General features: G+C 37.5%; 2 protein-coding genes across 3 annotated transcripts; both read left to right on the top strand.

Moving 5' to 3' along the window:
• Nucleotides 1-319: 319 nt before the first annotated feature.
• On the top strand, nt 320-14,190 carry LOC134215182 (dynein light chain Tctex-type 5-like). 2 transcript variants are annotated; one of them, XM_062694418.1, is made up of 4 exons: nt 320-341; nt 431-569; nt 724-1,217; nt 13,872-14,190. In XM_062694418.1, the coding sequence occupies exons 2-4, from the start codon at nt 564-566 to the stop codon at nt 14,038-14,040; spliced, it is 669 nt and encodes a 222-aa protein (XP_062550402.1). In that variant the 5' UTR covers nt 320-341; nt 431-563; the 3' UTR covers nt 14,041-14,190. The 2 variants fall into 2 exon arrangements, with proteins under 2 accessions (XP_062550402.1, XP_062550401.1); XM_062694417.1 differs by having other exon boundaries at nt 325-569.
• Nucleotides 7,351-9,829, top strand: LOC134215181 (uncharacterized). Its single transcript, XM_062694416.1, has 4 exons — nt 7,351-8,157; nt 8,230-8,763; nt 8,816-9,123; nt 9,186-9,829. The coding sequence occupies exons 1-4, from the start codon at nt 7,527-7,529 to the stop codon at nt 9,726-9,728; spliced, it is 2,016 nt and encodes a 671-aa protein (XP_062550400.1). The 5' UTR covers nt 7,351-7,526; the 3' UTR covers nt 9,729-9,829.
• Nucleotides 14,191-15,517: the final 1,327 nt, after the last annotated feature.

The raw sequence follows: 15,517 nt of genomic DNA, 5'->3' as shown, positions 1-15,517 counted from the left end.
ACAGTAATCATGGTCAAAGTGTGATATTGGACTAGCACTTGTGTAAATTTGGCTCAATTAATATTTCGCTACACTACTAATAAAACAATGCTATGATTTATTATAGGTTGCAGGTACACACCAAGATTTTGATACTGTATGTTTCTCATAGATTTATGATGGGCAATTCAGCTTCCTTGTTGCCCAAAAATAGTACATTTCGCAACCGCACTCGTCTGGATACCAACTGTAGTTTGAAGCTTCTGCTTGAATGGATACCGCATATGATTGTAGATATATTATTCGATGACGATGGAAGAAACACGATGACATTACAAAGGTTCCTAGAGTTGGCGGCCGGGGTGAGTGTGTTTGGAAAAGTTTGTTTCGAACTAACTTCTTTCCGGACCGAGGCACAATAATACGAGCATGACAAGGAACTATTTATTAGTGTATTTTCTTTCGTCCCACGTGGATCAGCTAGTAGACTAGTGCTGGCTGGTTGGCTCATACAATCTGCTCGTAAAAGTGCAGAGAAGTGATAGACACGGTCCCGGGGTAAACGCTTGTAACGTTTCGCCATAATGGAGGTAATTTATTCTTTTTGCTACTTTTGATATTTGTGCTGATTAAAAGTTTTATCCTTAATCTTATTATTTGCTTTGCTCGTCATTTCGCTATCCCTGTCTCGTTCTGATATCCGTAACACATGGCATAATTAAACTGAAAATGGCAATATTGTAGCAACAACCAGCGACGACTACAGCTGGGCCAAGTTCTGGGGCAATGGCCACAGCCACTACAGTTCCGACACTGGTAGCGGCAACAGCTATTTTGCCCCGGAAGCCATCACCAAATGTGAACCCCTCGCCTGGACCCAAACCGGGACGTTTCTTTGGATCTGCTTTCAATATCACAAATCGGTACCGGGCCAACAGTAGCAACTTGGGGAAGGTTAGTCTGGCCATAACAAACCTCAAGGTCATCAATAACGTTCCGCTACCCCCACCAATTTGTGCCATGGTCGCCAACGATACGCCTCCGGTACTAAAATACCAACCGTCATATCAGCTACAATCAAAAAATCCCTTCAACCGGGAGGCCTGCGAAGTCATACTGCGGGAAGCATTAGACAAAGCTCTCCAGGGGGTGGAATACAGCTCCTATTTCGCACCATCCCTCTGCCAACAGATTTGCGAGGACGTTAAATCGAGAGTAAAGGAGCTGAACTTTGAACGGTAAGTTGGTACAGACAACATTGTGGTGTTTAGTTTTTTATTGTTTAGATTTAGATTTGATACCAGACACAAATCAATAATAATGCTGGCTCATATAGATTCAATACTCTGAATCAAGAGTCTGATTCCTAATGTCATTTATAAATTTAAAAATATGTTCTAGGAGTTTTCATGTTTTACTTCATCCTATTTAAATTACGCGCCTTCCTGTCTTTGGCAACACATTATTCCCTCATTCCTTAATGTCTAAAAAAAGTAGAAGAACTCATATTTCTACCAGTTTTCGAGCGATCCTATGGCCTTTACGTATACTTAGTATACGCGAAAGACAAAAAGGGTTGGTGAAATTAGTTTTATGTTCAATTACTTAAAACCACCATATCACCACCTAGCGATTATGTTTTTCACTTTGAAGAAAATTCGCCTCGGCTCAACCTTCTTTTAAATAAAATGGTGGATAAGGAAAGTCTTTTTTTTCAGTAACGCCGTTACAAATATTAAGTAATTAAAAATTATATAAAATATGTGGTCGGGATGGGATCTGACGACCAAACTGGTACGGTACAATCACACAATCCTAGTTCATTGAGCGCAATTGCTGATGAAGCTGTGTGTGGATGCCAGACATAACTAAATACTCGTCAATTCAATGATGTTATCGATCATTTAGTAATTTGCGTTCGATCATTTAGTAGTTTGTCATTAACTCATTCCAGAAGCTGAATTTCAAAACGTGTTGTATGGTGGACTTCTAGGGCGAAGATTTTTCTACAACTCTGCCAAATGGATAGTTGTTAGAATTCAACTAATAACGGAGTTATAGCTATAGTTTCAGTAACTTAGATAATGATAATGATAACTTAGATAATAGATAAGTAAATGATAACAAAATTCCAATCATTTAGTTTATCAACAACTCTAACAACGAACCATTAGGCAGAGTTGTAGAAAAACCTTCATACTAGAAGTCCATCATACAACACATTTTGAAATTCATATTCTGGAATGAGTTATTGACAAACTACTAAATGATCGAACGCAAATTACTAAATGATCCATAACATCCTAGTCGGTTGGCATTGCACAAAACAATGCGTGTGAAAGAGTTTGTTCTTTAAAAATAAATTGCGAGAGTTCGGCTATGTGCCTGGTGTTGGAAATATGATCTCACCAGTTTAGCCTTCTGAGCTGCGGAGGACGATGGAGGTCCTTCGTTGCTTAGTAGGGAAAGCACCTGTTTAGCGTACTGGTTGCGTGGGATCAAACCCCACCGAAGGAAGTGGTTACCCTCCAATGCATGTTTCGAACTAAATCTTTCACATGTTGTGTAATTGCACAAATCGTGTTTCAGACATATCCCTATTGTGTCGCCAGCACTAAATTGTATTCCGACTTCCGACGTTTTACTTCCGAACTTACTTCCGACATCATGAACGTCAGAACAAAATTTGAATTTGCTATAAACACATTGTCTGAAGAGCGTTCGGAAGTGTGGAAATTGACTTCCGAACTTCAATTTGGTGCCAGCGACTTTGTCAGCGACAGAACAAGCTCGGATTTGTGACAGATAACACCGTGCAGTGCTGCATATTTATTTTATTTTTCCGTGTGAATCTCGTCGGAAGTGGGCCTTGCTGCCAGTTCATCAGCGTCATATAAACAATTTTCTTCTAAATGCACAATATAACCCACGGGGCAAAATGGCCTCACTCATAAAATCACTTATATAATCTTTTGTAGGAAAAATATGAACAAATCTCGGGTACTTATTCAAAAGGACGTATGTGGTTTTGTAAACAAAGATTCAAACGTGGATTTGTCCAATCTGATAGCACTCCTACGTAAACCAGGCCTTTGTTTACAAAATCACATACGTCCTTTTGAATAAGAACCCGAGAAATACCACCATTACAATTCAATATTAGTGATTCATTCTTCTTCTTCTTCTTCTTATTGGCATTACATCCCCACACTGGGATAGAGCCGCCTCGCAGCTTAGTGTTCATTAAGCACTTCCACAGTTATTAACTGCGAGGTTTCTAAGCCAGGTTACCATTTTTGCATTCGTATATCATGAGGCTAACAACGATGATACTTTTATGCCCAGGGAAGTCGAGACAATTTCCAATCCGAAAATTACCAAGACCGGCACCGGGAATCGAACCCAGCCACCCTCAGCATGGTCTTGCTTTGTAGCCGCGCGTCTTACCGCACGGCTAAGGAGTGATTCATTATTAAGCTATAATGAAAAAAATAAGCAAAATCCTGATAATGAACAGTTAAATTTAACGATTTGCGAATCTTTTACCTCAGTCGCAAGATTGTGGTTAAATCCATCAAGACAAAACAAACAACCATGTGTGCACCATTATCTTACATGCAATTGATTTATATTACACCACCATTCAAGCGTTTTGCCCAAGGCTCATTAAAACTTATTTTTAATGAGTTAGAAAGTCATAAAAACTTTGTTGTTTTGAATAGGAGATCATTGTGCAATGTTACTACACTGATAAAAAATCCATGGTAACGGTTACTATTTTGTAGACTACGCCATGTTTTTAAAACAACCACAAATTTTCAGTTAAATTAACCACGCATTCGGACAAATTCACCACTGATTCAGTTCATGCAACAACATTCCACCAGGACCACAGTTGATTTTTACTGCGCGCATGGTAAAATCAAACGGGTTTGTTGTCTGCTGAAAATCGTCGGTGCGTATATTCTTAAATTAACCCTCGGAATGGTAGTTTCGACCGCAACATTTTTTTGCGTGTAGTTTTGTAAATTTTTCATCTACACGTTGAAATTTTTCGATATTTTTGTTTATATTGGTGAAAAGATCGAAAAACTTAAGGGTACATTTTGGACTGTTCTCCTCTACATATTTGCAGCATCTCCCTCCAACGAGCGCTTGTAATTCTGCTACCGATGGCAATTTTATTTCGTCTCGCCTCGGCTCAACCTTTTCTTGAATTGAATGGTGGTTCTGACGTCCGATTTACTCTCACTCTCTCTCATTTTTTAATGTAAAACTATTGGCCCTGAAAATGACCGATTAATTTTTATCGTGCGTCTTCTTAATCACTCTCTCAACAGTAGCCAATCATTGCTCCGAAACTTGATCACAACACAATCGTTGAGGTTGAAATCTCAGCAGCAACCACCGGAAGGCCATCACCGATGCTGATAATATTCCGTCGCGACCGATACCGGTGCCTTCATAGCAACGGTGCTGTGTCCGCTCTCCGTGAAATCTTGCTCGAAATTGAGGATGATAAATAATTGAAAATCATTAGTTTTCGAATGCTATAAAGAAGCGTTGATTTGATCCTATTGGCCAAAAAAGTTGAAAATCCACCGAGAAATGGCTGAGGTATTAATGTTTAAAGTCTATTTTATTTTCCTGACGCTCTTTGGTTTTTGAAATCGCAAAGTGTACTCCGGTATAGACAACACAGACGTAGTCCTACGTCAAAAACGCACATCACTCGTTCCATCGTCGGGTTGACCAATTGGGTTTATTCAGGAATTCGTGTTTTACTGCCTTAGCTTGTTTTGATCGAATGAATTAAATGCGCAAAGCCGTTGCGTGGATTCTCAGCGCCGTTGGCGAAATTTTTTTTTTTTAGCTTTGTTAGAGTGATCTGGCGAGTGGCGAAATCTTGTTTGGACGCCGCTCACTTACTATGGAAAATATAATTAAAGCTCCATAAGTCGATATTTTTTAGTAATCAAGAAAATATTTTTATAACATGGCATAATTTGTTTCCTTGGGCAGCTAAACGGATTGGACTAGTCATCAACACGCGTAGAGACGAAGTACATTATAGGAAGAGACTCAAGAGCAGGGTTTGCATCCATGGTACCTGTAAGTCTTTGTATATTACAGAAAACCCCTTAGAATATTTGAATATTTGCAAAGTTTGTAAAGATCCTTGCAGAGCCGGGCTAGAAATTTATAGAAATTGCTTAAAATTCTGCATTTCTATTTTAAGCTTTTGCATCAATATGGGGACACTTGATCCCTCATTAGTCATCCATACAAAAATTTGGCGAAAAAAACCCTGATTATTCCACCTAGCGGTGTTGGTGCATTTCTCGTGCAAAAAAATACTGAAAAATATGAGTGAGTGTTTTTTAGCGTATTTTGCGCAAAGAAAGTAATATTTTGGCCATAACTTCTGATCCCATAGTCCAATCTGGCCAATTTTCAATAGCAAACAATGGGACTTGTTGCGAGTAATTCGGCCAATAATAAGTTCCCAAAAGTGTGTCTACAAAATTTTGTACACATACACTACACTCATACATACATACACACAAACAGAGATCAACTCAATTTGTCGAGCTGAGTCGATTGTTATATAATACTATGGGTCTCCGAGCCTTCTATCGAAAGTTTGGTTTTGGAGTGATCATATAGCCTTTATGTATACTTAGTATACAAGAAAGGAAAAAACATAAATTCGTTCTTTGGCATCTAACTTTTTGTAGATTTGACAGATTTGATGAAGGGTTGAAGCACAGAGAACAGACGTTGAAGCTCATGGTAGCAAATTGTGAAAAATAATGCAACGGCTAAATTAAATTAGTATGTAATGTCACCTATAGAGGCGCTTATGTTGTGTTTCAATTATGACAGACGTGACGTTTCAACCTAGTGTATGTGACTAAACATAACCATTAAATATTTAATGGGTCGTAAGTGCGAATTCTTTTGGTGTACTAATAATCAAGAAAATTCGATTCGATTTATATGAACTGGTGCCAGCGAAAGTGGTACATAAACCATTTTTGTCAATTTTGAGTTTTTTACACCAACGCACAATGGTGGGATTCGTCAAATTTCACGACATAGATCGATAACTCGAAAACTATCAGTGCTAGAGTTTTGACGTCTTCAGAAGAAATGATCTACAAGAAGAGATCAATTTTTGGCGTAGGTTGTCATTAGAGTGGCCCTTCGGTGAATTTTTTTTTGGAAATGTATTTTTTACCCTTTAGATAGGAGTACAAAAATAATACTTTCGTCAAACAAAAGTGTACAAAGATGGACAAATGAAATACCATGGATTTGCTGGGCCTGCATGTATATTTTCAGATGACGATTGAAATTTTTGCTAATATTTGCTACTAGCTGCAGTAGAATGCTCAGAAAAATATCACTTTTTCATGAAAAAACGCTTATAATATGCTTGAAAATGAAGCTATTAACCATCTTATGTAACCAAAAGATGCGCCTTCCAAAGACCGTGTAGCGACAGACAGTTTTTGAAAATATTCTGAATTGATGAAAGGGAAAGCTAAAAACTATATTTCGGGACCACCCTTTCTAAATTTAGCAAGTTTGTCATAAAACATCACCTATATGAGATAAAATAAATGTTTATTAAGCAAAAATGCTTAGAATTAAATTCTCTACAATTTTGTAGAATTATATGAACTCCTAACTCAAAAGGGTAAAAAAATGCATTTCCAAAAAAAATTTCACCGAAGGCCCACCCTAATGACAACTTACTCCAAAAATAGATCTCCTCTTGTAGATCATTTGTCCGTCAAAACGTTAACACTTATGGTTTTCGAGTTATCGATTTATGTCGTGAAATTTGACGAATCCTACCATTGTGCAACGGCTTCTATTTGCAAAGATCTAGTAAGGGAATAACGAGAAAGTGATTTTTGGCAACTAAATCTGGAGATATGCACATTTTATTTTCTGGTATATATCACAATGGCCATTTCGTTGCCAGAAAAAGAGGTACATGTACAGTTCCACCCACTAAAATCAGCTTATTTAAAAGAAAATTCAGCAACATTACTGTTTTCACAACAGATGTCCTATTTTGAATTTCAAGATAGTTTACTGCCGTTTAGAGTGATTTTAAAAATGTACAATTGTACATGTACCAGTGCTGCAATATTTCAACGCATGAACGTGACGTTGAAAAATGACGCATTTTGACGTTTTCCTTTAAAAGTACTTTCAAACATTTGTTACATTCATCCAGAAATGAAAATAAAAGAATGATACGTTTCATTCTGATACGCATGAAGAAAAATCAACACCACAGTATTTTGTTTCATTTTATCATGCCTAGGAAATATTTCATATTCATTGAGCGTTCATTTTGCTTTATTTTCTTTGCTCTTCGTCCGTAAACAACATGATGCCAAGTCATTTTCATTCGTAATGAAAGCCTTTCAGTAACATTTTCATTGTTTTATATTTTCTGAAATTGTCCTCGAAGGAGTATCGCAGTAAGTCTTAAGATCTTAAAATAGTTATATGTTCAGTGAAAAGTGATGGAAACTAAATCTACTGTACCAAAATCAGCTGACTCCGGAATGAGCGCAGGTATTCGCTCAAGGAGAAGAAATAAAAATGAAAAAACATTAGCTGAAATTGCATCCGAACTCGTTATTTTCGAAGGATCAAGAGCCCGCTGCCATATTGATGCGCATAGTGGTTGCAATTATGAACAAAAAACGTTTGATGCCCAAAACTTTGTGCGGGACTGCCGGATTCAACATCCAGAAATTGCTCTCCTGAAAGGGCTTTTCAAAAATCAGGATACTGTCATAAAAAAACCTCGACTAATAGCGAAGCGACCAATCGCTATTGATCGGCAGCTGTTCTTGGAGGCTCTTTTAAAACTTATTTCCTACCATAACATGCCGCTTGCCAGTCTAGACTGGGAAGGATTTAAGCTAATAATCGATCCGATTGCTGATGCATTGAAGTTCAAGATTAATAGATCCAATGTCAAAAATCATCTTACCATGGCAGCAGACAAAATCAGGCAGGCGATGAAGGAGGAGATGTCAAAAAAGTTAATCAGCCTGAAAATTGATTCCGCCTCACGTCACAACCGTAGCGTTCTGGGAATCAACGTCCAGTACTGCTTGTCAGACGTTGTTGTCATTCGTACTCTGGGTAAATTTTCGTACAATGAAATTTCTATTATATCCCAAAAAAATAATCAATTTATCATTAAAACTGTTTCAGCAATGCTAGAAGTTTCTCAACGCCAAACTGCAAGTTTTCTCAAAACAAGAATTCTCGAAGCTCTGAAGATTTACGGTGTATCTCTTGACCAAGTGTTCTCCGTGACTGTCGACAATGGAGCAAATATGTGTGCTGCTGTGAGAGAGCTGAAAGTAGAATTTGAACGAGCCATGATAACAGAGGTAATGATTGAGCAGGACGATAACGAAGATCAAGATAATGTGCAGCGAAAACTATCGGCTGGCTTACTTGATGAGTTTCAAAATCAAATAAACCTCATTCGGTGCTCCGTTCATACGCTTCAATTGGCCATTCTCGACGTAGTGAACAAGTCGAATGAAAGTGTCAAGGCAGTGACAGAAATAGCGAAACGAACTAAGAACGTCAAATACAAAACCAACTTTAAGGAGTCGTCGGCGTCATATCCACCGGTCTGGAATGTCACACGGTGGTGTGGCATTTACCATATGATGCAGAGCTTTGTCTCTCAGGAAAACTTCTTCAAACAGCTGGCAGAAGAGTATCCAGAGTTAGGTAAAAAAACAAAATTTATCTAATTCTATAATGAGCTATCACATATTTTCAGATCTGACAGAACAGTGGCCGTTCATTCAAGATTACCAACATGCATTCAAACCTCTTTATATCTGTACCAAAACGATGCAGGAAGCTCACGTTACTTTGCCGGATTTCTACAAGCAGTGGCTAATGGCTCTAAGTGAAGTCCGCAAACTGTCAAATAACCAATTCGCTGCATCTCTACATGAATCATTGACAAAACGATTGACAAATCTTCGCAACTCACAAGCATTCAAAATGGCACTATATTTAGACCCACGCTTCAATTTCTGTGGATCCAAACTATTCACCGCAGGGGAGAAGGCGGAGATCCAGGTATTTTCAAATGAAAAATTATGTATTACGAATGACCATCAATATACTTTAACATTTTATAGGAATACATTATTAGCCTGTACGAAAGAATTCGTCGGCTTCGTCCACCAACATCTACGGATAACACTACTTCACTCAACGTTTCTTCGACATCTGAATCAACATCTGATTCATATGGTGGCTTTGATGATGTTATGACGGAACTGTTTGGAGGGTCATTGATCTCGAATGAAGGTTCAAGCACGTCCAGATTTATGAAACAGCTTAAGGCTCTCGAAGCAGAAGAACGGCAAGGTCACAATTACGATGTATGGAATCACTGGTTAGCACGGAAACACACACATCCTGAGCTGTACGCTGTAGCAATGGTTGTACTTGCCGCACCTTCGAGCCAGGCATCTGTCGAACGCTCATTCAGCGCGCTAGGCTCGATTTTGACTGATTCTCGTACAGGACTGGGTGAAGGGGGTGAAGAGACATTGTCGAATATACTGATGATCAAACTCAATAGGGATCTGTTTCAGAAAATTCTTCCAGGTCTGTATGATTGGAAGACTTTTGAGTCAGAAGAACCTGAAAGCTTGCCAACCGATACTTCTTCGTAAATCCCTACAGTTACCAGATTTTCAATGGTAACATCAATTGAATTTTACTCACTCATACTTGTTTTGCTACTTGATGCATAAGTCAGAATAAAAGAATTTTAATCCATATACACGAAGCGTTATAGAAACAAGTTTCACAAACCAATCCAAAACTATCACAGCTTAAATGCAGATTATACCTCAGTAATGAATCACAAAGCTCAAAATATTTTTCTTATTCTATTTTATGCCATTTAGAGCAGATTAATCTACCTAAACAATGGTCTATGATGTCTTTCATATGATTTTATAGTCATACTGAACCTATTTTTCATTGAAGTGACCAAATGCTGTATGTAGATATTTTCGACGAATAACGATTCGATGCAATACAATTCTAAGGATCACTCTTAGACATTCCGACACGACTTTTATTTTTGATCGATGCTCCACACATTCAAGTTTGTGAAAGCAGAGAAACAAATCGATCTCCATTCCTTTTTTTTTATTTTTCTAAACAAGCAAACAAAGTGCACAAATTCTTGTATAGATTCATACCGATGCAGCGGATGTTTACGTATAGCAGCCGAGAATGTTTGGTGACGGTTCTACTAGAAAAAGTTAACGAAAGATAGGAATGAACTAGGTACTGTTTTGTTATTTCTTCAGTTTGCATTTTTTCATATACTTACTTGCTGTTTGTTGATTTATTTTTCGTTTACCGAAAATGTAATGAAGATCATTTCGATAGATTTTCATTTAATTTTATTACGTGACTGTAGACGATGAATATGAAATATTTCAACTACAGATAAATGTGCCGTTCATGGGTGAATTTATAAAGTCTTTGAAATTTTGATTTATTTGGTGATGATGAAAATTGAAAGCGCATGGTTAAAATTTTCAATGATTAAGTCTGATGAAAATGAATGTTCTCAGTACTGACATGTACCACTTTTACATGTCAATGTTTTTCGGTTTCTGTTTCCTTTTGTTCCCATTAATACATGATACATGTGCAATTTGTTCTAATAAACTTGAAATTTGTCATAAAATTCGCTTATTTTTCACATTGGGCCAACAGTCATAACATGTTGGTACAGTTTAGTTGCAAAAACTTGCAAATATGAATTTATTATTCGATGTTTTTGGGAAAAAGCGTCTCCTGAAAAATTTACTCAATGTAACATGTACCACTTTCGCTGGCACCGGTTCATATAATACCAGGCTCACATTCTGGCGAATTTAGATGCCGTTTATGGGTGGAGAGATGCGGAACAATTCAATGCCTGTGGTGCTGAAGCATTCATTAATAGAAAAGTCTGCTCTGATCATTTTTTGCTGGAAAGTTACCGTAACGAACATAGGAAAGACAAAGGGTGAGTTGAGTCCTTAAAAAAGAACTTTTCAAAAAACAATCATTCTAGGCTTCTTCCAAATGCGATTTCGTGGATTGATCTTTTGCACAAAGTCAATAAACCAAATAGAAAAGACGGCCTTGGCAGGTTTTGTTCTATTATTGGCAGGGGGTTTTTGTCGACCAAATTTTATGAAATTTGGCCACAATATTCTTTGATATGCAAAGAATGTTTAGGCCAAATTTGAGCCAAGTCAGTCATAAAAAAACCCCTGCCAATAATAGAACAAAACCTGCCAAAGCCGTCTTTCCCCCTACATCATAAAACTTCGAAGATGAAACGGATGTAGAGATGAAACATGAATTTCTGTAGAGCGACGTTGACTATATTGCATTGTAGTAGCAGTAGCAGCGAGTTAGCACCTTCCAAAGCTTTATTGAAGGTTGAACAAAAGAAGAACGAGATGCTCAAATTAGACAACAAAAATCTAAGACGCGCGTTAATAGTCAGCAAGCAAACTAGCATGCGACGCTTGAACTCTAACATCAAGCTAAGAGGAAAACTTTCAAAAATAAGAGCTGAAATAAAAGATTTGCGTAAGCGAAAATCACTTAATGAGTCGCTTGGCGAACAAGTTCAAAAGAATCCAGTGATACATGATACAATTATTAACAGCACCAGGAAACCGATGGCACGAAGGTATCATCCTGAAACAATGAAGTTTGCATCAACTGTCTATTTGAGCGGCCCTCGAACGTATAGGTTTTTTAGAAGTACGAATAAAATTGTGTTACCTCACAAAAGCTCGGTGTATAAATACAATAAGCACGTCCGTATCAGGTACAAGGTGATGAAGGTTCGAAAAAATATGTATTGCTTGGATCTTATAGAATTAAGTCTCCCCAAAAGGATAGCATGCGCTGTCGAATTCCTTAACAAAAATCGATGATGCATAGCCACAGCAAGTCGGAAAACTTGCATTTTTGGTGTAAAAATATTTAATAAATCAGAGAGCACCTTTCTACTTTTATCAAAACAAGTTCTTGGAGAGGGATCAATTTCCCCCAAATATTTGTAAAGTTGTGTATCAATATCAAAAACAATTTACAGACTGTCACACATCAGTAAAGTTAAATTATATATTTCTTAGAGAGTCTGTGTAAAAACCGTGTAAGTTTATTTATGTAGGCTGTTTATTTATGTAAACTTGGCTGTGAATTGTGATACATCTTTCTCGCCTATTTTACTCGCCTATCATACTTCTGTTTATATAAAAGATCATTTTTGTATTGCCGCTTTTAGCACAACTTCTCAATTCTCGCAAAGATGCTAAGAGATATAGCAGCTTGAATTATTGTGTACTTTCCAACTTAAAACTGGCCCATGCAACTGTATTCAGATTTTAGGGTTTGTTTGTTTTCAAATGAATAGCAAATAGGGGAACCGTACCCTTAGTGGAGGTAGCACCAATAGTGGAGGTAGTGAGGTTTTAATGAGATTTTTCGTAACTATACACTTTACGATGGTTTCAGTAGATGCGTAGTACTATACTGCCGCTAACCGCAAGTCGAGCACATCTGTATATGGGGCTCCATATACAGATGTGCTCGACTTGCGGTTAGCGGCAGTATAAATGTGCTGTTAATTACAACTTATCCTAAGTTTTTGCTTGAAAAACTATAAAAAACAATGATTTTTTAAAAATAAAATTGACTCCCTTGTACCTATAGTGGAGCAACTGTGGAGCAATAGTGGCGAGTCCCATAAGAAATCAATTGATAGCACCACTAAAGGAACTAAAATTAATTTTCACCGCTACTAAATGAACAGTGTACCCATTAGTGGTTTATATATTTCCTAAGGTATTAAAGCCGTTAATTTCGACGTTTTATCAATTTTAAAACAAATATTTACTAATATGGATCTCCTAATACTTCCATTATTGATACCGTTACCCTAGACATATGTTTGCAAGCACCTACCTATGATTCTCGAATTACTTAATGAGAAATCAGCGTTTTTCCTCTACTGCAATCCAATTTGTCGTTTCACTATTTACAACAAATCCGCTAAAAGATTTTCCCACACTTCTTTTCTAATGAGAACGGATGATGCTTGCAGCGTAATGAGCCATGCTTGCCGCCGCGCCGTATGATGCTTCTGCTCTGGTTTCAATCCATATGCTACGTTCCTTGGCATCGGAAAATGTCTCCGTGATTCCTATATGCTGATGTGCTATGCCGAAGCCGCATGTTTGTAGCTTAATCTATACATCGTTGTAAAACAAGCTTATATTTTGCAGCTTTCGGAGGATTTCCTTCCCTTTCAGAGACTGTCGTCGTATCGGTGTTATGTGATTATATGAACAAATATATACACGATCTATGTCGTTCCTTTCATTTGCGTACTGTTCAGCCAGTTTACTGATATGCTTTAGAAACGGTTGCCTGAGGCTTTCTCGAGAATGTTGATTTTTGCTTGTTTTTGATTAGTTAACATTTTGCACACTCCATCCACTCCTTGACAAGAAAAGATTTCCGGGGAATTTCTTGGTAAACTTTTGTCGCAAGCATGCCGATGCTTGACGCACTCAATGATATTTTGAAAATCAGTAAACGTGGATATAAAATTCCAAGTATCCATACGGGGGTAGTATTTGTTCAGTATTTTTACATTATACGTGATCTAATTGTAATTGAGAAGCACTATTCAAGTAGCGTTCCACGAGTGGTCTTATGAAATCCTTGCCCATAGTATCGTTCTTGAATTTCAATTATCACACTTATCGTCTTCATTTTCATTCCAGATACAAAATCGTTGTCACCGTTACGATGGGCGAACGGTACATGCAAGGACTGAAATCAATTGCCCAGTTCCTGTGGGATCCAGAAAAGGATAGCTACGTGTCCTGTATCTACGATTCTTCGCCGAGCTTGTTTGCCGTTGCCACCATATATGCGATATATTTTGAATGAGGAAGGAACAACACTGCACTGGTTGAGGCGAAAGGTCTCCATTGCAAAGGCAGAGTAGATTACCGTTGATTGATGTTATTATTACTTTTACCTGTTACTGTTGAATTACCTTTACCGATAATTAGTGATATGAATAATAAAATAGCTAATACAATTTCGTTAAAATTCATTAAGCGTTTCAATATAGAATAGATTGACCCAGCAGATTTTTTTTTCAAATTGAAAAAAGGGGGAGGGGGAGGATGGTTTAGGTAGAAAGTAACCCATTCTACCTATTTAAACTGCATAAAATGCTTGTAGAATACATTTAATGTATCGGAGGACAAGAAAACTGAATTATAAGAGACTTTTTTGAATGATTTGTTATCCGACCTCCAGCGATTTGTTATCCTGTCGGTGAGGGCGCTGACCCATTCTCAACCCTAGACCGATTGTCACCCCCGACGACGGTAAACATTTTTGGCTCACATTACATTGGGCGAAGTTGACCTCAAAAATCCGAGGGTTAGGGAACACAATTTAAAAATAACATCTTTATTAGTCCAAATACAAAAGAGTTCTGAATACATATTTTAGATTTGTAGTAAATTATTTGACATAAACTGACATAGGAACATGGTGTAAAGCATAGGAATCGATATCTTCCATGGAAGATGACAAATTTAACAGTGTGTATCGAATTTGAATTTCTTTTTCAAAATAGAGAAATATATAAATCAAGAAAGAAGGAATCGATATCTTGTTTTTTCGCTATTTGTTATGCGTGATGGTATGTACCTACCTATATAATATGTAAAAATGTTAATATGTATTTATGTAGGCGGTTTGTTTCAAAAATTTGTTTTAACCCAAAAACCTACATATTCCAGATAACAATTGTCCACATAAAACATATAATTATTCGAATTGCATTAATCCAGGTGGATCATGTTTTACGACGATGCCAACCTCATATGGACTGACCAGACTAGGCGCTATATTAACTTGATATCAATGTTCTTCCATGTAGTTTTCACCGAAAATAAAGCATATGATGTTTCATATCAAGATTTTCTACAGTATGTGATATATGATGATGGTATATGTTGCATGTGGATATATGCTACACATAGGACGGATTTGAAGTTACTGCCAACGTTGTGCTTCAAACCATCACTACCAGATATCGCTGCCATCTCCGAACAGCAACACGCAATAAAACGATCAAACCGTTTCCATATTCACAGAGATCGCGTGCTGAGTAGTTGTGGCATTGTATTAATATCGACCAACCGCTGAGTGCCTCCACTTGACGCTGCGGGTTATGCTTGGTGAGGAACCTCAACCGGTTGACTGGTTGGCGGCTGGTGGTTACCATAACGAATCTGTTACCAAAACAAGTTTCTGGTTGACTTCGAGGTGGAACTCAAAGGGTAGTAATAGGGTAAAACGACCTATTATGGAGGGGTTAAGCACCGTGTCAAAACAAAATTCATTA

This window comes from Armigeres subalbatus, chromosome 2 (genome assembly GCF_024139115.2).
Source record: "Armigeres subalbatus isolate Guangzhou_Male chromosome 2, GZ_Asu_2, whole genome shotgun sequence".
NCBI lineage: Eukaryota > Metazoa > Arthropoda > Insecta > Diptera > Culicidae > Armigeres > Armigeres subalbatus.
Note: the sequence above shows the minus strand (reverse complement) of the source record. Positions and strands in the feature narration are given on the sequence as shown.

Excerpts from the sequence above, each read along its gene's own strand:
- LOC134215182 (XM_062694418.1), top strand. Across the intron at positions 1,218-13,871 it reads AAGGAGCTGAACTTTGAACG|ATACAAAATCGTTGTCACCG; the intron begins GTAAGTTGGTAC and ends TTTTCATTCCAG.
- LOC134215181 (XM_062694416.1), top strand. The coding sequence starts at position 7,527 with ATGGAAACTAAATCTACTGTACCAAAATCAGCTGACTCCGGAATGAGC. Across the intron at positions 8,158-8,229 it reads TGTTGTCATTCGTACTCTGG|CAATGCTAGAAGTTTCTCAA; the intron begins GTAAATTTTCGT and ends AAACTGTTTCAG. Across the intron at positions 9,124-9,185 it reads GGGAGAAGGCGGAGATCCAG|GAATACATTATTAGCCTGTA; the intron begins GTATTTTCAAAT and ends AACATTTTATAG.